This window comes from Osmia bicornis, chromosome 2 (assembly GCF_907164935.1).
Source record: "Osmia bicornis bicornis chromosome 2, iOsmBic2.1, whole genome shotgun sequence".
NCBI lineage: Eukaryota > Metazoa > Arthropoda > Insecta > Hymenoptera > Megachilidae > Osmia > Osmia bicornis.
This window is the reverse complement of record NC_060217.1, coordinates 2,973,269-2,998,773: the sequence shown is the minus strand read 5'-3', so window position 1 is coordinate 2,998,773 and position 25,505 is coordinate 2,973,269. Positions and strand designations below refer to the sequence as shown.

Genomic DNA, 25,505 nt, shown 5'->3' with positions numbered 1-25,505 from the left:
TCGCTTCTTGATTAGTTAACATCTGTTCGGTGAATGGAGAAATAGCTATACGCTCTGCAAATGCCGATTAATTAGCTTGATTGATCGATTATCCAACATTCGATCATTAATGTAAATGAAAGTTGACCGATAATATCTACCTTCCATAGAAGAATCAGAAAATCTCAAAAGGTTTAGGTAGAAGAAATATCACTTTGACAAATTTTTAATGTATTTAAAAGACATGTAGCTGTGACTCGTTGAACGTGGAATGTTTCACTGAGCTGTTACAAAATAATCGTATCGACGATAGGGAAAAGAGACTATGATTTATCCCTTGTTCCCGTTGTTTCTCGAAATATCGAAGATCTTATAAAAAATATAAAATTTCATTCGTTAATACTCGTAGTTGGACGGTGTCAGTTGCGCGTGTACCATGTGTACGTGGATTTCGATGATAATAAATTGACGAATCTACGTGTCGTTGATTACGAGCAATGATTTCCGATTCGATGAATTTATATACAAAAGCTTTCGTCTAATTTTAATTAAGTACAGTATTGCGCAACGTTATTAGTACTAAATACCTCTACGTTTATGACTATTATATGATACATATACGATCTAGCTGAAGAACCATTTCTCGAGCTTAGACTCTAGCGATAAATGAAACGATTGCAATACCTCGACATTTCAGACGTATCAAATTTAATCGTTCGATCGTCATCTAATTTGCGCTACAGACTTCCTGTCTCGTCGAAGGAAGGGACAGACAACTATACGGATACTTGGACATTAGTACAAAAATACTCTAACGAAAATAAGAATTATGATTCTTTTTTTACGCACGTAATATATTAGTAGTAACTATGGAGGACGTATCAAGCTACGTGGATCAATCCTTAACGCGAAATGAATCTCTCAAACAACACCCACGATAAAAAACAAATTTTCTTCTAATACTTCAAATTATCAGTCAATTATTAACCCATTAATTGCCAAATTTTTATTTTTGATATTTTTATTTAACATTTTATTTAATATAATCCTATTGCAAGTGATAAAAAAGAAATATATATATATATATATATATATATATATATTCAAATCCCCATTTGGGGATCTTGGTAGCAAATGAGTTAATAATCATTTTTCTTTTTCTTCAGAATTATAATACGTTGTAATCAAGCATAGCTTCAGTTTCGAGTCAAGGATCAATTTATATTCTCTACTGCCACTGGTACTCGTGTAGTTTGTCCTGTGTGAGCAATGATTCCATCGAATCGAAGTACCCGTTACACGTGATTGAATTATTACAATAGTAAAAAAGTTCGTGTTCGGAACGTTAATCGATAAAACAGTTTGTCCTATTATATCGTCGTTCGGAAACTCTGTTCAACATATTATTTCCCGGAATAATGAGAACCGATGTTCGACGGTGGCCCTCGATGATGATGATGATGCTTCTGTCCTGGACCGGAGTATCGGCTACCAGGTCTGGAATGAACTATGGCGTAGTGATCGCTGTTCGTCGAGATCGACCTCGTGGAATTCATCGTCGATCCTCCGGAAGCGTATCCTTGCTTCCCGTTTAAGGAATACCTGGACATAGACAATGATTCATTTAGTCGATACTAAAAATAAGGTTTACCTTAACGATGTTTCATTGAATACAATGATGACTGCTTAGAATAGTAATGATTAATTTATCAAAGAATAATAAAGATTTAAATGTAAAATAACTCCGTCCATATTTTTTCTGTTAACAGATGGATCGTCGTGGGCGTCACACGTAACCAACGTTACAAATTTAATTTATAAATAAAACACTGACTCAAGATTGGCCTTGCGCGACTAGAAAATTGTGTCAAGCGAAGGAACAGAACTATCTGAGAGGCTAAGCCATAAATTGAGAGTCTTGAAAGACCCACAGCATAAAGGAATGGTAATAGAGAAGCGGGCACACGCTTCTTGAATTTTTAATTCTAAACAATCTCATACAAGCCGTTGAACCGGTCACATCGAGCTGTCCATAAACCTCCGGTTCGATTATATCAGAAATATTAATCAATATTTCAACGAGACTAAAAATCGTCGATCTTCATCGATACAGCTGATCAGCAGCACTCAACCTGTTAACATTTTTCATCAGGATGTTATTTTGTACCCAAGACACGAAGGTGAACGCTATATTCGATCATTTCGAGTCACGCACATTTCTCGAAACCTCATCATCTAAACGTCTCAATTGCATAGTTGTAATGAAAATTATTTTTCGTTTCCAAGCGATTACTTGGCAACCAGGAAGTTTCGAACGATCCTATGCACGAATAAAACGTAAGGGAAAATAAATAAAATCGTACCTCGAGCCATATTGGGATCCATGCCAGCTACGATACGGATCGTAGTCTTCGATGATCGACGGCTCCTTCTCGATAATGTCGGTCCTGGTGCAGCTGCAGGTCATCGCCGAGCAAAGGAATATGTTGATTATGAGCATGATGAGGAACAAAATGCCGAGAGCTACTGCCAGCCAGAGGAGCCATAACGGGTGAACGCTTCCGTCCTCGTACAGTGTCTGTACAGCTGTTGTAACGAATAAAAAGAAAGGCACGCGATGGTTTGGCGTAAAATTTCAACGAGGTAGAGCTAATCAAGCAGCGGAGAAAGAAAAGGTAGAAAAGTGATTTCAAGCACGATATCACGAGGAGTAGCAGGAAGTGAAGCTGACTATGAATAGTAGGGTGCTATATTTACATGGCGTTTGACCAGGGTCAAGAACGAACACGCTCGTGCCGGCAAGAAGTACTCCTTCCTCGCCGCTCACGCTTTGCCCATTAATTAAGGACGCTCCCTTTACTTCTTCCTCGTTATCGCCTTCGCAGACGGGGATACCGCAGCTTCCTAGAAGAAAAATTCACGATCTCCTTGTCACTCGTTATCTCTGACAGGGTCATTTTACCGTTCAAACTCGATCGAGCATGCGATTTAACATTGTTCCTCGCAAGACGTGTATCGGTATTTGTCATTGAAAGGCCTGCCCCAACGCGGAGGGTAGGAACTTTCGAGAGAATATGTTAATCGAGAAAGTTGAACGGCACTCTGTAACCCAGATTCATCGTTGTAATCGAAACTCATTCAACGAATCAGCTCACCTCTGCACACCGCGATGTCGCATTGAAAATGCACCTGTGGACTGTCCGGGAACCGGAACATCGAGAACAATGTCGCATCCGCCAGGCCGGTGTTTCGATCGTATATGAATTTCGTCATTACTCGAGCCTTTACGGGACACCTTTGTCATGGAAAATGAGAATTACGCAATCGATGGTTTATGATCGATGTCGAATCGAGGACAGTTGAAAATCATTTTAAATTAATCTGTTCTGAATCTGACGCGATATCGAACGCGTTAATTAACAGAAGAATTGAGAGAATATGTTCGACGTACCCTTTATCGTCTATCAACTGGACACTGGTGTTTCGTTTGTTGAACGCGAAGCAGGATTTCACTTTGATCCCGTACATTCCTGCAAGCAGAAGGATATCGATCAGAGCGTAACCTCGGCATCCGTGCGAACGCTTTACGCGTGCTCGTTAATTCCAATTAAGGGTAAAGGGTGAAACGAAGCGAGAGATATAGCGTACGAACCGTCCGGTCGCGAGATCTCAGCGCGCAAAGTGTAGTTGTGACCGTAAATAGCCTCTTGCACTTTGTGACCTGCCTCCAAAAGGCGCAACGACACCAACGACGTCTCGTTCCTGAGGGAGGAAAAAAAATGGTCGGTAACGTGCGATATTACTATTCAGCCAGGAGATTTCACGAGATACCGTGATAATATTAATAAAACTGTTATGTACTTGGCGTTTTTGAATCCGGCTTTTCCGCACGTGATCACGTAGAATTTATCGTCCGCCAGCTCCAGGGTCTTGTGTATCCTCACCGCGATGGGAACGGAACGTTCCTCGGTGTCCTGCAAGAATTATGAGATTTAGAAGAATCTTTTTAAGGACACGTTCGGCTGGTGACACCTTTACAAACGCGTATTTCATCGAAACTATGAATCTTCTATTTTCATCCATCGTTTCGTGTTTGAAGGATTTTCACGTGGATCATATTTGAGAGGTATTGTGGTAGATGATGTAAAGCACGAAACGAGCCACTCACATTATTTATCAAGACACCACAGTAATCCGGAGATCCTTTGGGCGCGAGTAGATTAATGGCGAGCGTCGCGTGCGTGGAACCATTTCCAGGGACCATGCATTGCGGCGTCCGAAAATCTCTGGCGTGAACCGCTCCTACGAAACTCTGATTGAGATTCACTCGTATTGTCATGTGGCCGGCCTTGCATGTCGCTGTAACCGTTGGTTGAAACTCCGTGTCCAATAATTGGCCCGTGACCTACGATCAAACAAGAACCAGATTGAATCCCGACGTAAACCAGCTGGAAACAAACGGGTCGACGTTGACCGAAAACATAAAAGTGTGCACCGATTAAAATCAGGTACTCATCTTCTTAATTAACATTGATAGTTTCAGCCTCATTTCGCTCGTTCGATGCACGAATTCTCAAGAACCTAGAGTTCACAGATTTCACTTTCATTCCCCAACGATTCAACGTGTGTTCGACCAGGTGTACCAACGGTTGAATCATGGGAATCGCGTTCGAACGAGGGGAGGTAAAAAATGGACCAGTTGGTAATTAATATTAACATACCGGGCTAATTGCCAGGGTTTAATTATACGCGGTTAATTGCAGCGTACCCTTTAGAAGCGTGCATCCCGCGAGCACCATCGTCCTTCGCGCGTCTCGTGGTCATAAATTATTTAATTAATTACGATCGGACGAAGGAAGAATTCGCGAGGGTATCGTACCAAGTGAAATCACAGTGGAAACGTAAGTTTTCGCATGCCATCGATGCTCGAACGTCGGACCGTAACGAAAGGCCGGTGATATTTTCACGGACCAACCGGTGACTTAACGTCGCGAGTAAAGTTGGACCGGTCTGGGCGGTAGCCATCGACCCACGCTTAACTTTCAATTTCATGTAGCTGGACCACTTCGCCTCACGGACGCGGTATACGTGTAGCGTCGTCGAACGGATACGCCAACAATAAAATCGGTCCGAGACGAGAGGATGCTGCGACGAACACGAAGACTTCTCTTGGAAACGAGACGGAGTGAATTGGAACGTAGGCGTTCGCAAGGCCACAAGTCCTAAATGCTTCTGGTGGAATTTCTATCTCTCTCGTACTTTTTTTTCTTCTTCTTCTTTTTCCTTTTATCATTGCCCGTTCACCGGCTCCTCTCTGTCCATCGAAGGATCAAACGTGTTGGGTTACAGAAAAGGATTCCTCTGCCTAGACGGCTAATCGATTATGAGAAGAGGACACGGGGTAACGTACACCGTGTCTCGGACGTTCGGCTAGTTGCTCCTTTTTCGGTCTTCGAGATATCACCTCCTATCTCATTTGCCATCTATTCTATTATCCGTAGGACACCGAGACCAACTCCCTTTGTCCTTTCGACGCTGACGAATGACAGACGTCATGGTATTTCTCGGTCGTCCATCGTCTCTTCTCCAACCGCTATTTCACTCGCTAATCCGACCAGTTAGCTTTTCAACACTTTCATTCGACGTGTAATTGAAACGAACGCGTTGACTGCCCTGGGGGATACTACTGATTACAAATTCGACGTCCTCGAATTAATTAGCAAAAAGATGAAAGAAAGAATAATATTATGCTAATTGTGCGAGGTGTTAAATTGACAGTCGTATCTTTAGTAAATGTTATGGTAATAATCCTTGCAAACAGAATTACTCAGTTTCTGGTCCGAATTTCATTCTACAGGAAGAATGATCGTCTCCTATATAGCGCAGGGACAGATCTCGGAGCAATCTCTTGGGGGAGTGTAAAGGCTGAAGACATAAGTCTAGGCAGACGAACATTTGTCTGCAGGACTTGTATGTTGTCTCTTCTCTGCAGATTGTACACAGCCAATCTATGCAGACTATCTACAGACCGTCCGTGGACAATTGTCCGTAAGTCCAAACGATCTTTAATACACTATAATCCAAAGAGACAAGGGCGGTGTGTTATTTGAGGTGCTTTAGCGGGTCGAAGACACGCGTATGGGACGTTTGTCCTTTTCATATCGTGCCGCCTGCTTAAGCGTCTCAAACAACCCGCCGTTCTCGATTTTTAAGCATATGTCGTCTCCAAGCTGTCTGTACCCAGGGAACATTTAGCAATAATGAATTGCGATATTAAGAAGAAAAAGGTAGAAATATATCGAGGACCTTGAAGCAGCGTGTATAGAAAATTGTACAGTACTCTGCTATCAAGTTCATCCTACATAGCCATTTAGCCGCGTAGCTAACCGCGACTTACTTCTTCGCGACTCGTGACCGCTTCGAAAAGGAATGTACTAATTATAGCCTGCGGTACACGCTTAAGGCTCGAGACTTTACGTAATCGATACAGTAGCTCCAATTAACGAGCGCTGCGAACGAAATGAACGAAGAAACGAGTCAGAGGTCCGCGCAGTCCTGCGGGCTCCGAGCGTCCCGGGCGAATCGCAAGAAACGCAATAATCCTTCGGCTTCTCTAATTCCCGAGACTACGGGCGATGCCACGGCAAATAGGTAATCACTATGATTCACAATCGGCTGGCCGGCACGCAACGTTCGACGTGGCACGAAATCTGCTGCGGGAAACGTACACCGTAGACGCGACGACGACGCCGACGCTGACGTCCACATCGTCGACGATGCTGACCCCGGCGAACACGAGGAGAGGCAACGACGTGGAACACGCCCTGTTCGAAACGCCTGACGTAATCGGACGGTTCCCTTGTCCGGGTATCCCTCGAGAGAACAGAGGACACGGGCGAATAAAACGGACGTCGCGATGTGTGACGTCAGAGAACCGGACGCTTACATAAACGGAAAGTTAACGCGGTCCGGCCAAGCGGTTAGATAACATCTCGGACGTGTTCGATTGGCGAAATTCAGCCCGTGGGACACGATCGAGTAGGACGATCGAGGCTAGAGAAAAGGAGCCACGAAACGGATCGGGACGCGACGGGACCGCTAACGAGCGAGTTTGCTCGTCGACGGAGAAAGCGACAATTAGCCGGCTTGGACGCGCGACCGGTCACGGAATAGAATAATTCATGTGGAAGGAACCGTGGCGGACAAGTGGCCACTTAGTAATTCGCTACGATAGAGCCGGCACTATCGGCGATCAGACCGCTTGCCCGTCGATAAATCAAGTATTTTTCGACGATCGTAGCCAACTCGCAACCGTCTATGTGTTTCGATACCAGCTAACTCTGTTTACGTTGGTCACGGTACACGCGCGCTCGCGAGGGCACGAATTTTACGCGTGGATAGCGGCAATGTATCAAGATTTAATCCGACCGCCTCGTGGCCGCAATGTTTCAACGCATTCCGATAGTACACACCCATCGGGCGAGTACGGGAACCGCAGGAACGAGGGCGGAATAGTATCGGCCGTGAAGCGGCTCGCATTTTTCGGCAGACGAATGAAATATGTTGCCGCACTTATCGAACCAACGCCAGTGTTCCGTTCGACGTATCGGTTTTATTAAAATACGAGATTGAGAAGAAGTCTCTGGGCGTGTATACCTCGCGTGCAATTCTACAATGTTCTCTTACTCACCGTTGGCCTCTCTACGTTCAGGATTTTTTCAATTTTACTTCTCTTCCCCTGCAATTATTCTGTGATGTAATTTTAGTATTGCAATTAAGGTTTAAGAGGGCCTAAACAAAATGGTCGAATGGTAGTAATAATGAAATTACACGGGGAAGTCGAAGTAACAAATTTAGGCTCGGAGATTAGAAAATGAGTGCTTAGTGGATTTAATAATCTATATTATTCTCTGTCTGACTATACGTTGCTGTTTCTACTGCGCTGGTGAAAGCATCCATACACATAACGTATTACTACATTCATTATCATATTTATAGGCTAAAGATGATTAATATTCGATACTTGTTTCAAGGCAAATAAGCGGAGTGAAAATCAAGGAGAATAGCTTTGATTTTCTTCGTTTTTTTTTCATTTCTTCTTCGATGGAGGTCCTCGGGGAAGAAATTTATAGCACCGTTGGTCTGGAAAAATACTAAACGTGCGGAGGAACACGTGGTGCGATGGGAGTAATTGAAAAATACGAGGAAGTCACGTCCTCGTAGAACAATGCTGCTGTGTCACACTCGCGAACCGTAATATACTATAGGTATTTACATTACCACTGGCCCCTTCCAAAGGAAGCCAGTTTCACGAAACAACTTGTAGTAATTGTTTACGTGCTTCGAGCCTTCGTTCATGTACGATGTTCCATTGTATTCCAGTGAAAAACCTTCTTCTGTCCCTTGACACTTTGACCATCGGCCTAACCAAATCTGAATTCGTATGAAATTTTATTTTTCTTCTTTGCGTTACAATTCAAACATACGCATCGCGCGAATCGTAATTATTTCATCTTATCTACCATCAAACATTCGTTATATAAATTTTGCAATTTAAGACGCTCTAACGAGACAATAGTTTCTCGGGGTCCAATATCTTAAGACTGTGTCAGCAAGTCAAAGATACCGCATCTTAATGAACTCATTGTTTGCTATTTAGCTTCGCCCGATCTCCCAGTGATGACGCGAAGACAATAATGAGAAGAACAGTTGAGAAAACGTAGCAAACCTTCTATCGAACGTGTCTTATAAATAAAACTTCATTTCACAAGATGTATTCTCAGAAGGAGAACAAACTTCTCGAGTCTCTGAAGTACTTAACTTTTACAAAGTCATACCGGTTACACGCCTAATCACTGCAATTTATAATCCTGAAATAGCTAACGTTTACCTGATTCAAGGAAAAAAAAAGAAAAAGAAGAAAAAATGCATTTCCAATCAAATCGTGCTGTTGAAAGGAGCAAAGGTACGTTGAGGGAACGTTGGTATGTAGCACCCTAGGACGAGAAAATGACGAACAAAGCACCCCGTCGGTTTTTAATGTAACAATCACGGGGGATACAGGGACTGGTTGCTTTCTTTTTCATCGATTATTACAGCCTGAAGATCTCGGGGCGTTTGTCAATGCAAGCCAGAGACGCGATACATGCAACGCAGAAAGTGCATTCTTTGGCCAGAGGGCTCGAGCCGGCTCTCGAATTATCTGGCTTGGAAAAAGGACGAAGAGAAAGGGAGAAGCCAAAACGTATGTTATTGACCCTGCTGCCTTCTTCGGGTTCTTTCGTCTAACCGCTCGTGTCGTCGATTTTCTTTCTTTCTTATTTTTTTCCTTCTTTCTTTACCTTCGTCCCGTTCTTTTTCGTTTAACCAGGACCGAAACCTTTAGCCAGCGGCATTTTCGCCAGAAATGGCGAGCACCGTTCCTCCGCGAGACGAGCAATTTGCGATCGGTTCGCTTTGCAGCATGGAAGATGCATTGTTTAAAAAAGAAAAAGAGTTGGCTATTTATACGGAAGCAGAAGGAACGGTTACTCGGGAACGACTTCCGCGAAAGAGCCTCTTCAAATAAGTTTCCAACGGACTAAACGACTTGGCGAAAATTCAATTTGCCTCTCCGTCTCTGAAGAATCCTTGTGCGCGCAGAACCGTTAATGTCACCACGCAGCATATAAGATTCTATTATTCCATTCAATTTAGTAATCTTTCGTCGCGTCCTGTTGCTGTTATATAAAGAAAATGAAATAAGGAAGTAAAGAAAAGAATGATGAGCATCGGACATTTTTTACACGACCGATGAACGATGTCGTCGATGGTCAATTTAATACACCGTACGATCAGGCGAAGCGAATACGAATGAGTTCGACGCACGATTATTTATTCATCGGAACAGGTATGTTCTACTTAAAGTAGATCGAGAACACGCAACTGATTAACCGGATTTGTCCAATGTCCGATTGCAACTCTCCGCGCAAGTGACGTATAATTTCAATCGAGACGCGAAATTGACTTAGCAATTGAATTGTTTGCACTGGAGTTAAAGAGAGGTCCGATGATCATAAATCGATTCTACATATGTCTGTTTAAACGACGAATCATCGGTGCTACCGATTTGATGGCAGCGACCGCTGAAAACCCGAAAGCGTGCAAGTGAAAGCGGTGTTTCGGTAGCTGTTGTTAAATTTACGCATGGTAGAAACGTTGGTTGGAAAGAAAAGCCGGGATATGTGAAAGTGTGCGATTCGCGATGATCTGCCCTGGAACGGACTACGTTCGCAGGATACCTCCCGCATTCCGTTCTATTATGCCGCGAATCGTTCACGAGACAATGCGCTCGAAAAGATGCGTCGTTTCTTCTAAAGCGGCGAGTGAAAGCGCGATCCACACGACGTTCGAAGTAATTAACGGATCGCTAATGAGAATGATACTCGTGTACGCGTATCAATGTATCGTGTACTTTTACGAGCACCCGGGGATGTTTTTACGTATGAGTTTCCGATCGGGAAGAAAAGAGCGTTCGCTAATTAACGTAGAAACGAAGAAAAATTCTTCTACGATTTTATTTTCTTATGTAGCAACAATCGTGATCCACTTTCATGATCCGTCATTCGAAGGTTAATCAAGATACGCGATCTTGATTAAATTACTCGATTGGCTTCACGGTTCTGCATCATAAGAAAAGCGTATATTAAATTACATATTAGAATCGAATTTAATAAAATTCAAATAACGTTAGAATAACTATTCGCAGTTTTATCCTTCTCGTTTTATCTTCGTGATTTCGAGGAACTGAAATTCGTTGAAGAAATAATACGAAAAGGAATCTCGTAACGAGTACGTTTCTCGTCTGTCGTATAAATTACAAAGCAATAGAAACGCATAGGTGATGGTGGATACGCGAGCGCGATTCGCATATCGCATCGTTTAATAACCGTACGCGTGTGGACGTCGTTGGGCGGCGAAAGTGAATTCTGTTAAATTATTACGATTATGCGAAACGTGCGAGAGCATCGATGCTTATTACGTTCGCCACCTGCGTCGAAATAGATAAACGATAAGATTCAATAATGGCCATGGTGTTTGAACAGATGGATACCGATGAGTTTCCACGTCGGGCCCTTTATGATGTTGCCTATCTTAGGGAAACGATCGTGATTTTCGTTGCAACACGAACAAAGGGATGGAAATTGTGTACCGAGAGAAATGCAAGAACAATTTAAGCATAACTGCGATTAAATCGACGCTGATATAGCAGTTTGATCATCGTATACAGTCGGTTTTTAATTGAACCGTTAAACCACGGTAAGGAGCGTTTGCCAGTGTAATTAATAAATCCTCCAACGCGGATCGATGTAATTTCTTGAGGGTGTAGAGAAGGAAGGGTGGAAGTTTCTTCAATAATGGCGAGCACACGCACGCGAGAAATTAAAACGAACGATTGCCGGCGAACAGAGTTGAACGATAGTCGATTCTAGACAGCCTTTGGCAAAGCTGTTTTAATTAATCTCTGACATAATTGCAAATTCGTAGGCTCACGGTCGACAGGTACATTTACTAATAAATTGTTATACGAATGCGGGATCGTTTATCGCCGCTAGTTGCGGCGTTGCTTAATACTTTCCGTTGAAATTGCAAGAGTCGTTGAATTGAAATTAAAAAACAATTTTCGTTGGTTCAATTAAATAATTAACGATCCAACGAAATTACTTTCACTCGGTTACGTTAGTCGCATCGTCAACGACTTCCTACACGTCAATTAAACAAGTAATTAAAACGCAATAACACGGTTGGAATTAGTTGATTCTCTTCTATCAAAATCAGAAAGCAAGAAGGTATATTTACATATGTCGTCGTTAATCTCTAGTCGAATTCAATTAAATCATTAAAATACACGATACGGAGAGTAGCAACTAATAAATACACCTTGAGAGCGAGCTTAGCCTTCTCGGTAGCAGGCTACAATCTCGAATTTGAATATGAATTGCGTGCCGCTCGAAACGTTTCTCTCGACACCGTCCCTACCGCGGTACGATTAATAATAAACGAGATCAAGTAATTCTCGTCTTGAGACGAGGCGAGAGAGAGAGGATCTCGGAGCGAATGCACGCGGCAAAAGTTGTTATGGAACGCAAGACGTGGCCAGACGTAAAAGTACGGCGAAAAGTGAAAGCGCGAAATCGAAAAGCAAAAAGGCAAAAGTTATGTTCGACTCGATGGTTAAGATGAGGTCAACGGACCCTCGGATCCATCGTCTCCTTACTTTCCACGGAATCTTGCATTTCCAAATGTGCACATCGAATCGGAACAAATTTCAAATAATTAATCAAACTTTGTAACGCAACTACCACGGTAAACATGGCAAACTTTCTCAACTGTTGAACAACGAAATAGACAAACTTTCCAGAGCCGTTGTTCGATGAACGTAACACGTCGTTTGAAATTTTAAACTATTCACTCGCCATTAATTTAACGTTCGAAGAGAACACAGCGTGAATACGAAACTTTGTTAACTCGGGTGTTAACAGTGCCACAACTTTCAGTTATAATTGGAAAATTCTCAAAAGTTTTAACGTCACCTCGTCTACCGATCTATGCCGTACCGTTCGAGCGATGTAGGAGGGGTGAAACGAAACTCGAGGAACGTCAGGATAATTTCGTTCGCATCAGAAAGATAATGAGTATGTAGGACGAGGAACTGAGACGCCGTGATATTCTCCGGTACCAAAGCTGTTCTCTTAACTCTACCGTTTATCTCCCGCAAAATGGCATCATTACGGTTCCGAGCGGCGACACATGGCGTACGTTTATTGTTCCGGCACGCCGACGGTTCCGTACGCTGCGAACCCGGCCGTATTTTATGGTAGCCGGTGAACGATCCGATTACCAGAACGCCAGGAAAGACAGGACGAAAGGAAGAAGGAACGACACGATGTCAAAAGCAGAATGCAATTTTCTGGCTGGTACGATTGTTTGCGGACGAACGTGATTGGAAACGTCCACTCGTAAACCGATGAAGCAACGGATGGACACGTATCGAAGTGAAAAAGATGAAGGAAATGCTCGGTTCAGGAACGGGACATTAAAACAATGGCGTGGTTTCATGCGGCCGCGGTTCGAGAGTCGTTCTACCTCGTTTCCCAGAAAACGGCAAAGAATCCAGACCCGGCTGAATTCGATTTCGAGCCGAAAGGAGGAACGTTTACATTCTACAACCTGTTACAAAAGGTACATCGCCATTTTTATGACGAGTTGAACAAAATATATATGTTCAACTCGAAATTAATAATATTTATTTTTATTCATAAGCGCAATGTTCCCACTTGGAACCAACATGCTCAGAGTCTTCAGTATTGTCTACTTAATTTACTATAGAACATTTGAAATTTAAGTTCCCAATTGGGTACGGAAAAGCTCCCCTAGTCCTGCGTTCTCCAAATTCAGAAAACTCTTCGCAAACACTCTCCCGACATTTGTAATCCTGAAATTAAATCGATTTCTTGTCAATGCTCGTCGAGTTCTATCGAGTCTTTATTTTGAAATTCACTGTACACCGCTTGCAAGCATCTTCTCTGGTTTCTCCTCTCGTGAGATTCAGTGGATCCAAGCGTGTAGGTAGTTTAAACACTTGACATGTTTCGATCCATGCAGAACTCATATAGGTTTGCCCACGGCAGCCGGCAAATCAGCCACGTCAGTGGAGATGGTGATTTATACCCGTGGTTCTCCCAAGGGCGACGCAGGCACCAAATCGGCGAAGAGGGTACGTTCTTCACGCTTCGTGTGCACTACCCAGCCGAAGCTAACGTGTTCGCGCGTGTACATGCACGTCGAGCAGCCTCGCAACACGCCTTGTACGAAATGGCATTGTCGTAAAGATGTAAGCGTCCGTGAATCCTAACTGGAAGTCCTGGCACTGGCGAAACCGGCGACCAAGAGAATCGAACGTTAACCTTCTCGCTGGCACGTCCATTGTGTGAGATTTACAAATCGATCGTTAAAACATGCCCAATGATTTACTTTTATTACGTATACTCTGTGGAAAAATTTACGCACCATTGTGACTCGATACTAATTTCATATCTTGATGGTTTAATCGTAAAGCTTCGGGATCGGTGTTATAAAAGAAAAATTTTATTACCCGTTTTACTAAAAACTGACTGTTAATTGTTCAGGAATGTGCAGTTGCATTGTCGGGGAGAAAAAATTATGACGCGCCTTCTTGAAACTCTGACGAATTTCGTAAGCAAAAGGATTAAGATTCTTCAAAACATTCTTTTTTAAGAATCGATCCTTCGATGCGAGTGATTTATCTGTCCGTGTCGCAAGGCTGTCGCTGATCGAGCACGGTAATGTTATTTAAATATATTCACTTTCGTTGACGTTTAGTAATATCTTGATAATGATGGAATAACGTGGCTAGGAATAGCGGTGAAATCGCGTATTGTACGTAGTACGGTGCATAGGATGCAGGCTGCTGGAACGCGTCATCATTAACACCGTTTCCGTTCGCTCTGATACGCAGAGAAGGCTCGTAACGCTGAAACGATGCGTGATTCCCAGCGGCCAGATCGTTCTAGAATTTACCAATGCAAATCGAAAAACGCAATATCTTTCCACGACCTCGACTACCGGCATTCCTATGTAAAAGAAGGTAGCTACCTGAGAAAAGAACCGATTCCTCTCGATGACGATCGGTATTTAACGTTTCTCGCATAACGTTACATAAATCATCCAGTTTTTCGTTCTTTCATCATTCTTAAATGTTAAACCGTACAATTATTACCGGTGATACATCCTGTACCATGTTTTCGAGTGAACGTGATAATAATTCTCGGTAAAACATCTTGCAGTACTTAGATACGTATCGTTTTAACCGTGACGGTCAACGTGGCAGCACGTTAAATCCAAGCAAAGCCGTTTTACTTCTCGCCTGTTCGTTTATATCTTGCCCAGCCAGCGTTACCCTATTTCGATAAAGCACCGTAACAAACAAAGGCTAGTCACGGACGTAAAGCATAAAATATTCCTCGCTACGAAACGGTCGATCGGGAGAACGTCTCGGTGTTATCATAATAAACCAGGGACTTTATACGCCTCGATAGGATTGCGTTTCCAGTCGCGACGTGGGACTAAAATCGGACAATATCATGCGTTATGCTTCCGTGTCGCGATCCTGTACACGTTTGATCCCCTGTACAGATACAACATATGACGTAGGAGCTTTGATAGTTGCCCGTTGCTGGAACGGGTGGATCGTCGATGTTCATTTTTCTTTCGCGCTGTCTCCGGCGAGCCTCGTAGCCTCGTGGTTTCGCAATCTCGAAGAAAAGACATATTGTCGCGGTTGAACGTAGGCCGCAGCGTAGGCCGACCTATCTGGTCCGTGCTCCTTCTCCCGAAATGGACACGCCGATGAGAGGAAAAGTATGCAACAGTTCTCGGCCGTTTCTGTCTCAACCCTTTACATATATGGCGACGCGCTTACACGTTGCGGCAGAAAATCCTTCGATGCGGTTTATTTTTGTCATTATCTAGTCGAGATCATGATCTATCTTAATTATTAGAATAACTAAACCGATCAGAATATCGAGTACATGCTAATTTTTCACCTCTCATATTCGTTTACATTTCTCTGAAGACAACTTTATTGATTCTGAATTGATACAACGTTTGGAGGATAAGATTACGCTCGTTAGATTAATGAAGTTTCGCCTCGGTTCGCAATGGATTAATCTCTGAAGTTTTATTGTAACAAAGAAACGATATCGAAGAATATTTATCGCCGGGGCAAACTCGATCTTCAAGGTCTCAACAAAGCTGAATACGTTAAAAATCATCTTCAAGGTCCCAATAAAAACAATTTTCCACCTGTGTAGACGCTCAGCTCCCGCCACGACGTTCGATCAATGTCTGTCGGATTCATAAATGATTCGTGCTTTTTTGAAAAAAAAAAGAAGAAAATCGACGATATAAGAGGATTACAAAAGAGAAATACACGCGCTTACGCGAAGGTCGCGGGAAGCTTTAAATTCCGATCGCTTCAGAGATGCAGTGCCAGGCAAGGAGTATGGATTTTAGAAAACGTTTCATGGAATTCCCGTGGGATACGTGAATTCCTTCGTTTACCAGAAATGAGATATATGAGAAGCACTAGATTTTCTGCATCGGGCTGACGTATTCGAGGACGTCGAATGATACATAGTCACGAAACCGTGCAAGGATAAAAGAGTGAATATTTCAAGGAATCAATCGAACCTGTTCATGGTCATTTTAACCCAGCTACATATAAGAAACGTAGAAAATTTATTTGCCAAGTTCACGCAACTGTTTCTTTGTTTCTAAATTTAATGCGTTTCCTGAAAAACCGTTTGAAATTTTGTACATAATTCAACAATCAAAGCCGCATATAATGACGTTTCAGTTATGGATTCTCACGACAATAATAATCGTATAAAGAAAGCGAACAAGGGGCATAGTTGCATCGAACGATACGGTTCATTATAGAATTTATTTCAAAGTTACGATTAGCACAGTCTCAGGTATTAAATTTGCAAGTTCGAAGTTTACCGTACAATTGTCACGGTCGATGAAACGGTATTTATTAAATAATCACGACACGCTCGTTAGCATTCTATCGGATTTTACGATTATTCCGTTTTACGGCGTTTCTATTCATCCTTAATTGGCAACGTACTCGTGATCGTCGTACGCCTGACGGTGTATAAACGACACATAGAATAATTGTGCAACGAACCAAATTTATCGCTCTACCGTGTCACAACGGTGGCCAACTAATAAATATTAATAAAGTGACGTTCGTTGAATTCATCAGTGCTTATCTCTGTACATTCAACACTTGTGCTGATCGTGTATGATTAATATTTTTGCAAATATCCTCGATAAATTTCATCGCCGGTATAAATGTCACTGGTGACAGAGACGGTGCAATATTTGTTAATAAGGCCACCTAGAATTACCGTAACGCCCCCGATCACGGGCTATCCACGGAAGAGGATGGACTTAAAATTCTTGACAAGCCTCTACAAGCGTTTGCAATTAATTCGCCGGTACCTCACCTCGACGAACACTCGACGCAGCCCATTAAAATTCTCCGCGAGCTTTCGCAAGCTGCTTTCGAGTGCAAAGGCGAAGCTTTTCAGAGCGTGTCGCGACCGTGCCGATAAGTTTGCCCGCGTACGCGATACCTTTTTCCCGGCGCTGACACGCGCGTAATTGTGCGTGCGTAAAAATGGCGGTCGGCTTGCCGGCCACTCGAGCTTACCGTCTATTTATACACCGAGGATTCGAATGAATCCTCTCGTATCTACGATTTACGTCGGAGATAAACTCGGTACCGAGGCAAGGCCGGCTTCCTGTTAAAAGGTCAGACCACCTCGACCAGTATGAAAAATACCACATTTTTGGACATTTATTTCTCCCTCGGCAAAGTTCGTTTATTACATAGTGTTACAATGATTCTTCGGTGTGTCTCGATAAAAACCATACGGTGTTTGTACAGTGAGTCCCTAAGAATTTGTTGCATCATGCGTTACGCGTGCGGTCGGAAACCAGTCTAAGCGAATAATATAGTCGACAGTGACATTTCGTGAAACCCTCTTGTGCCTCTGCATTATTCATAATCGAAAGTCACAAAGGAAAGTTTGATTATGAATAATTTAAAATCCTTTGGTGAAATTGTCATCTCGAAAGAATGTTTTATCTCGCGAGGCGAAGAACAAACATTAGTTTCTCTTCTAAGACAACACAAACGCACGTGTTTACATAATTCACACCTACATTCTGCGTTTCTCTAAATCACACAGACTCGAACTGGTCCCAACATCCGACGAATTCCGCCATTCAAGTTCCTTCCTGAAAGGCTTTAAACGCCTTCGCTTGCACAATGGCTCAAGTTAATCCTTTGATGACTCAAATTTAATTTTAGATTCTTTCTCTTTTTTATTTTCAAATTCTAAACGAAAGTGTTTAAATATTAACACGTTGAATTCCTGGGGTTGTGTCAGTGACCAGCCTCGCAAGTTTAATGAAAGAAGGTAGCAAGTGGAAAATTTTAATTGAAGTATGAATATGAATAATTACAATTATAGCGTGTCGTTTTTATTGTGGTAATCAACATGTTAGCATATTTCATAAGATCCATGACTTTCGTAACTTTACCTTCGTTTTACGATATGAAATTACCATGTTTCAAAGTGTAATTTGTACAAGAATAATAATCGAAGTCACGAATACGTGACAGCAGTTATCAAAGTGTTAAATACGGGCCACTGTAACGTCGACGATGGCCAACATAAGCGTGATCGCACGTTTCTTTGCCTACTAGTTTATCCAGCACACGTAATTGTGCAATTCACGCATTCGACGCCCGTTTAGTCGATTCATGCATATGCGTACACGCCTTTGTGCCTCCCCGCATTCTTGCTGGCTGCGGCCACACGAACGAGGGTCCGAGGCTTTTCGTCGCGCAATATATTTCGGTCGGAACGGTGGAGCGGTTCAGCAGCCCTGCTGCCGGACACGCACACATTCCGCTACCACATTGCGGGAACCGACCAAGCTGAACTGGAGCCGATATCCAGTCGGCGGTCGATCGAAATTTTTCTCTCCTCCGGCGCAGCACAGTTTTAGCGGCTCGCCAATAATGTGGACAGACAAGTATCGCAGTTGTTACCGTAACTCTTGACCGATGTATTACCGTTTAATATCGCGTTAGGCGATAGGCAAAGCGAATACCCCAACGATCCTCGCTGCGTTTTTCTCCCCGCGTATAATTTCGCGATCGCACGAGAGTTCGAGTACCGTTCGAGTACCTCGTTCTCTCTCGCAGCCACTCGTAAACCTCCATCGCTATCCGCGAGATGCTTGCCTCTGCTTTTATTTCGTTTGCAGTAGTTAACCGTTGCAGATACCGATTTAGAAGTGACGATCGTGCATGCACGCGAGATGAATGAGTCAGCTGGAGACGTGCCGGTGAATCGTGGCGATTTATTGTTGGCTAACGTGCGTTTACTATATTCCTCGAAGCTAACAGAATTAATTTTTCGCTACGAATATTCATGATCGCGTATCGTAGATTCGAACTCTTGATGAGTAATACAGCGATGGATAAGATAGCATAGGTAACAGTAAAACTGCATCGATGCTGCATACCAGCGATATCTATGATCTACTTATCCCATGATGCAGACACGTCCAATAAATTCCATAGCAGTCACTGATTAATAACATTCAATCAATGTCATTGAACATCCACATGTTATTTACCTTACATAATAATCGATGTTCGATCTTAATCGAAAATCAATCGAAGTTTAAATGATAAATACTGTGATGAAGGCACAGACACGCCTTCGTATACGTTACATTTTATTCTCATCGGTGAACGAGAAATTCAGAGAATAATTTCATTCAAAAATCTCGTACAACGTTCGACTGCGCAGATAAAATCGCATCGGAGTTTATTTAGGTAGAATTTCGTGATTGGATAACTTACCTGACCGACACGAAGCGCCACCAGGGCCAAACACAGTACCGACACAAGCGCACTGGAGAACGCGTGAAAATTGGTCCTTCTCACAAGCATTTCGACGGAGTGCGTGCCACGCTAAGCGGTCGACTGCGAAAACGTGTCAGGTTCTTGCCAAGGCTGTCTGTCGTCGACAGACTCACGTCACATTTTCGTTGTTTCCCGAAAACAGTCTCATCGTATCGTTCGAGGTGAACGAGGCAACGTTTCGAGACGGCCACGCGGTTACCTCTGCCAGCAAGCAAGTAAACGTTCGTGGAACGATCGTTGCACAGAGGTGAATCGTGATCTCGTGGACGGTGTCTCGAAAACTCGACAGACTCGTCGCAGAGAACTGGAAGCGAATGTTATACTGGCGCAATAATGACTGTTCCTCCTGAACTGCCCCCAGGGACGCTCAGGTGTTCAAGAGTTTTTGGTGGGGATAGATCGCACCGGAGCGGCCATTCCCTTTTCATCCGATATGTGTATGCGATCCACGCATTCAAGTCACCGAATACAGCGATGAGTCCCCCCGAGTTTCTCGCGGTTCCTGAACGGGGACAGCACCGTGCACGCTACTCGTTGCCAACGTTGGAATTCGCCTTACCGCAGCATCTAGTGAATTTCTCAATGTTCTGGAACATTTTTGCGAATCGTATGTCCAAATAGAGACCAGAGCGCCATTCTTTGGGTCGGATAGAGCAAAACGAGCACTCAGGGGATGGTGTACAAGCTTTAGTTTAGAAAAATAGTGAGAACTACGATTTTGTTGATTTTTCACTCGCGAAAGACGTCAAAAAGGTAAAACAGACCACAAATTTAGTTCCTCGTTTTTTCTGTAGGGCGCAGTTCATTCGTTTAGTATGCTCGACAGCGCAATAATTCGCAGCTCGTGAAAGTACTTATGTGATTAAATTGTGTATTAGGTATCAAAAATACAAGAAACAGAAGACAAAGTTGAAGAGAAGACCGCAGTCATGACTTCTGACATCATTTCCATATTGTCAGAAATGCGTAAGCTGAAAATTTATACCCTATTTTGTCGATGTAGATACGAATTGAAATAACATATTTCCCATTTATTCTGTTTCTATCATGATAATTTATTAAATACCATTAATATCTTATGTAGTTTCCTATGTTCTTTCTTATATTTTGATGCTTTAAAATGAAAAAAGTAATCTTAACCTTATTTCAATATGGTGTTGATAATTTTCAACGAATCTTTAAAGGAATGCCTGTGATTGGTCATTCCATTATGGCGTCCTCCTATTTAGACCAATCAGATTCATCGTTGAAGGGTGCGTTGCGCGAAGTGTGGTGGAGTGCAGCAGTCCTCTTCGTCCGTTTGGCACGTGTCTGCAACAGGTGAGATTAAATTATCTTCAAATATTAAATTAAATTGCCGATCGGGTGTTAAAAGTACAAAAAACAGAAAGAAACATTGAAGAGAAGTCTGAATTCTTGATCTTTGACATTAATTTGTTCTCGCCGCGAATGCACAATAATCTGAAAATTTATACCCTATTTTTATGTCGATGTAGATACGAATTAAAATAACATATTTCTCATTTATTCTGCTTTTATGATGATAATTTATTAAACACCATTAATATCTTATGTAGTTTTCTATGTTCTTTCTTATATTTCGATGCTTTAAAATGAAAAAGGTAATCTTAACCTTATTTCAAATCTGAATTATTTTCTCTTTTATATCGTTAAGTTCTTAAACATTATTGAATGTTTTTAGCACTGTTTTACACAATTTGCTGTTTTTAATTTAATAACGTTCTTCCTTGAGCATTGTAATATTATTCTTGTTTAGACCTGTTCGTGTACTTGCTTAGGTATCGGCCGATAGCGGAATATACCGAAGAATGCCGAAGCGGTGCCGACCGGTCTTCGTCGGGAAGGAAGGTCTCGCCATTTCTCTCGCGAACGTCGAAGTGACAAGACGTGTTGAGAGCATCCTTCCGTATAAGTAATAAGTGAGCATTGTATCTATTAAAATATTTTGCATAAATTATAGTTCGATCGTTTATTATTGTTGATTACATTTTATGTACATAAATTCGTATTTCTTTTTTGTTACAGATACTTGATGGATATTGAAAGGACGCCATAATATGGGTTTGAAATAGAATTTCGTAAGAATTTATTGTTTTAATTTATTCTAATCAATTATTAACATTTATTATCACTTGTCTTTTATTGAGTCGTTGTTAATTGTAAGCATTTTTGATAATTACTTGCTACCAAAGTCAAGAAAGAAAAAATTAAAGACATTTTTTTTCTTTAACCAATTCATAGAAAAAGAATAATTAATTTTTCATTTTATTAAATAATTTCGTCCAGTATTTTAATACATTTGTTTTAAACTAGAACAAAATTAAAATATGTAATTCGTATTCTACTGCAAATGATTGCTTCTCTTCTGCAATTATTAATTATTTTAAACAATCTATTTTTGTTAAATCGTAGTAATTATATTATAATATCCATATTTCGATGCAAGTTTAAATTAAAATAGAATCACGTTTTTAAATCACATGCTGTTTAAGCATAATTAATTATTGGATTTTGCTTATTGAAAAGAATTAGATAATTTATAAATTACTGCGTAATAGAATTTCCAACAATTTTTAATATGCTTACAATCTTAACAACAAAAATCCACTCCTTTAATAAAATAGTTTATTATATGTATTTAACAATGATTTTTTATCCTTGTAATATTCATTGGAATAATTATCAACAATTATTTAATACATTTCGTTATTACGAGATAATCTAGGATCAATATTCAACTTCAATAATATTCGTGTTCGGTGATATTTCCATTTACACATAACAGTATTTCCTTAACGAACGGTCAATAAGAAGAATGTTGGTTTTGTTTTGTATATTTCCACCCATCCCCAACCTCCTCACTAATCTTTTCTTCCAGGAATTGTTGTGGCCGCGCGCAAGGCGGTCGGTAGAGTCAGTGTTTGTACGAACATAGTTCCAATGTTTTGATTTTTTCAAGGGTGAACTGGCCCTGAATAGAGTTGCGTTTGTACAATTAGGAATCACGCGAAAGTAGAGTCAGTATTTGCTGCGTATTATAAAATATTTTCTAGAGTATCGCGGCTCTGCTTTTTCCTTTTTCATCGTGAAAGTAGAGTCACTACAATTGTTCGCCAGAAATTATTCACGGTCGCGTTACTAGTATTTCATATCTTTATATTTATTTTTCATTTTTTTTTTTAATTGCTCGATATATCCGGTATTAGAGTCAGTGCACCACTGAAGAGGAGTCTTGGGCGTTGCTCCATGAGGAAAGAGTGTAAGTATCTTATTACTTTATTTAATTAATTTTAATTCAAATAGAATAATTTACAATTTCAACACTTGATAATTGAGAGTTCTTCTCAATTGCTATTGCTAATATTTTATAAAATTCAATTTCATATATCATTTTATTAGAATAAAAATTGATAATTTGTAAAATTAACCGTAATTCTTTTTCGTTTTGTTACAGATGAATTTTTTGATTTTGCCGAGTTCCTGGATATCCTGATGATGGCTTTCTTCACGACTTCCGTCTTGGTACGTCACTTAATTGCTTTTTATTAAAATAGAATAATTTTCAATTTCAACACTTGATAATTGAGATTTCTTTTTAATTACTAATATTTTATAAAATTTAGTTTCATATATAATTTTTAAAATTAACCGTAATTCTTCTTTTTTTGTTACAGATGAATCTTCTCCTACAAGGCAGCCTCCTACCTGGTGTTGTCCATCCTCCTACTTGACTGTCGGAAGAAGAGTATATCTGCGAACGGTGAGTCGCATGTTTTATGGTTCCTCTGGTGCCCAATCATGTCGTAGGACGAATGGTCCGAATCGACACGGGCTACTAGTTGTATACGTGGGTGGCAAACATAGTGACCATGGGTATGATTATACCCATGAGTAGTAACATTTTTATTGTTTCATTTCATTTAATTTAGGCTAGGTCTTCTTGTACTCCACGTTTTAATATCATTTCAATTCCACATATTCTAATAGATATTTATGAAATATATGTATGCTCTTAAATGTTCTTAAATGTGGAATTAGAATATTTTAATACCGAAACAATTTTATTTAGTTTGTCTGTAATAGAGAACTCAAATACTATCTGACTTAGTTATTGCGATAGTTCAAAGCAATATAATATTGATAGTATTATGTAATATGTATACTGGATATACATATTAATGATGCTATTACATTGATTTAATTACATTTTGTACATTATAAATTCAAATATAATTTGAGAATTTTTTACGAGTAGTTTAACTTATTTACACGTTCATGAAAAAATGAACAATTCATGTGCAAGAAGACAATTCGTGACGGGTAGACTTCCAAACCAGAGTGATCTATTTCAATACATTTTGCGTATTCTTGAAAAGTTACTCTGAGGAGGGAGTCGCCCGAGGATGTTTTATTAATTTTCACAATAAATTCTTTTTTATTAGAATTTTGCATTTCTTAAATTAGTGTTGCGAGAAATTTCCGACGCGAGAGTATATATGACGATGCACTGACTAGTATTCGGTGGGAATCCTTTTGGTTTTTAATCTCAATCCTATGTATTATTTAATTAATCAAATTAGTTACAAGGATTCCGCGGCATAAGACCGTGAACACCATCTCTGGGAGATATACCCATGCATTACTAGGCCTTTGCAGGCGCAGTTTTAGAATATGGAACATATGAAAATATGTTACCATACTCTAAACTGTAGTCCTTTTGTCTATACTATGGGCGTCCGTCAATCTGACACCGTTGGATGCAACGTGTTGGACGGGCGGGTAGCGCTCTTAGCGAAGGGGTGCACTCTGTCCTGGCGTTACGACGTCCAGGCGGGGTGGGTGGTATGTAGCGTCTGGCGTAAGTCTAGGGGGCGTGAGACCCTTCGTTGCCAGCTGATATTAGCAGTGCACCATGTTTGCGTCATAGTTGCTCTATTTTTTTTTTTCAGTATTTGTTCTTAAAGCTTTATATTTACAAAGTCGAGTCCCTTTTATTAAATTAAAATAGTGAAATATTAGCCCGTTAGATGTTTATGTACTAATCATATTTGTAGATCAGGATTTTCAGATTTAACCCCTTCCATGTTTATTGCCAAAGCCCATTCACGTGCCCAGGTGCTACTTGGATGGGTAGAGGCAATGAGCACGATGACCTAGTTCATAAGAATAATAATTAATAAGCGGCTGGCATTGTGTTAGTATATCGTGCACGACGTAATCTCTACATATGGTGTGTGTGTTTTTAGGCTGTGGGATTGTGTCGGTTTAATAACTTTTTCATTTACTTTTAATTTGAAATAATATTTTATTCAACAAGATGTACGATGAACGTATAAACCAAATACTATTGTTATCATTACTATTACCATGATTATTACCATTACTATGAAATATTCTATATCAAAGTAATTAATTAAATTTTGTAATTATCATTATACGCAATGATTGCTAGCCTTGCCAGACGATTTCAGTGAAAAATGGTACGTATCGTAGAGTGTGATGTGAGATGAAACTCGGGTGACGGAAGCGTCCCGGGACGTTCTCCCTAGTTTAGGCTCTTGCGCCCGGGTGGAATTTATGGGGGTCGTGGAATGAATTTTTGTGAGAATGTGATTTTGCCTTTTTTAAATATAGCGTTAGGTAGGTAGGTAGTATACCTTCTGGTGTGTGTGATAGATTGTAAGTAGGTAGGGCCGGGACAGGTTGTCACAGTCTCTTGGTCGGGTAGGCACGATTTCGCGTGATCAACCTGTACCTGGAATATATTTGAAGAATTGACGATACGATCGATACGAACGGAGTATGCCGTTCGCCTTCTATCTATCAGTACAATTTTTCAAATTTTTGGCGACTTCATAAGTCGTCATACGCGATCGCGATGGCACGAAACGCACAAGTTCTGCTCGAGCACGGCACGTGTGCACGAACAACG

At 41.1% G+C, this 25,505-nt stretch overlaps 1 protein-coding gene and 1 long non-coding RNA gene across 2 annotated transcripts; one reads left to right on the top strand and one right to left on the bottom strand.

Moving 5' to 3' along the window:
• Positions 1-189: 189 nt before the first annotated feature.
• On the bottom strand, positions 190-19,914 carry LOC114875526. The gene is made up of 9 exons (XM_029185919.2): positions 19,490-19,914; positions 4,148-4,384; positions 3,841-3,953; positions 3,632-3,741; positions 3,431-3,509; positions 3,135-3,274; positions 2,737-2,883; positions 2,343-2,565; positions 190-1,581 (listed from the first exon to the last, which is right to left on the bottom strand). Exons 1-9 carry the CDS (start codon positions 19,577-19,579, stop codon positions 1,383-1,385), a joined length of 1,338 nt encoding a protein of 445 aa, XP_029041752.1. The 5' UTR covers positions 19,580-19,914; the 3' UTR covers positions 190-1,382.
• Positions 19,915-22,761: 2,847 nt separating this feature from the next.
• LOC123989285 lies at positions 22,762-23,391 on the top strand. The gene is made up of 3 exons (XR_006830513.1): positions 22,762-22,832; positions 23,028-23,095; positions 23,248-23,391. It is a non-coding gene; the product is annotated as an uncharacterized LOC123989285 (long non-coding RNA).
• The last annotated feature ends 2,114 nt before the right edge of the window (positions 23,392-25,505 follow it).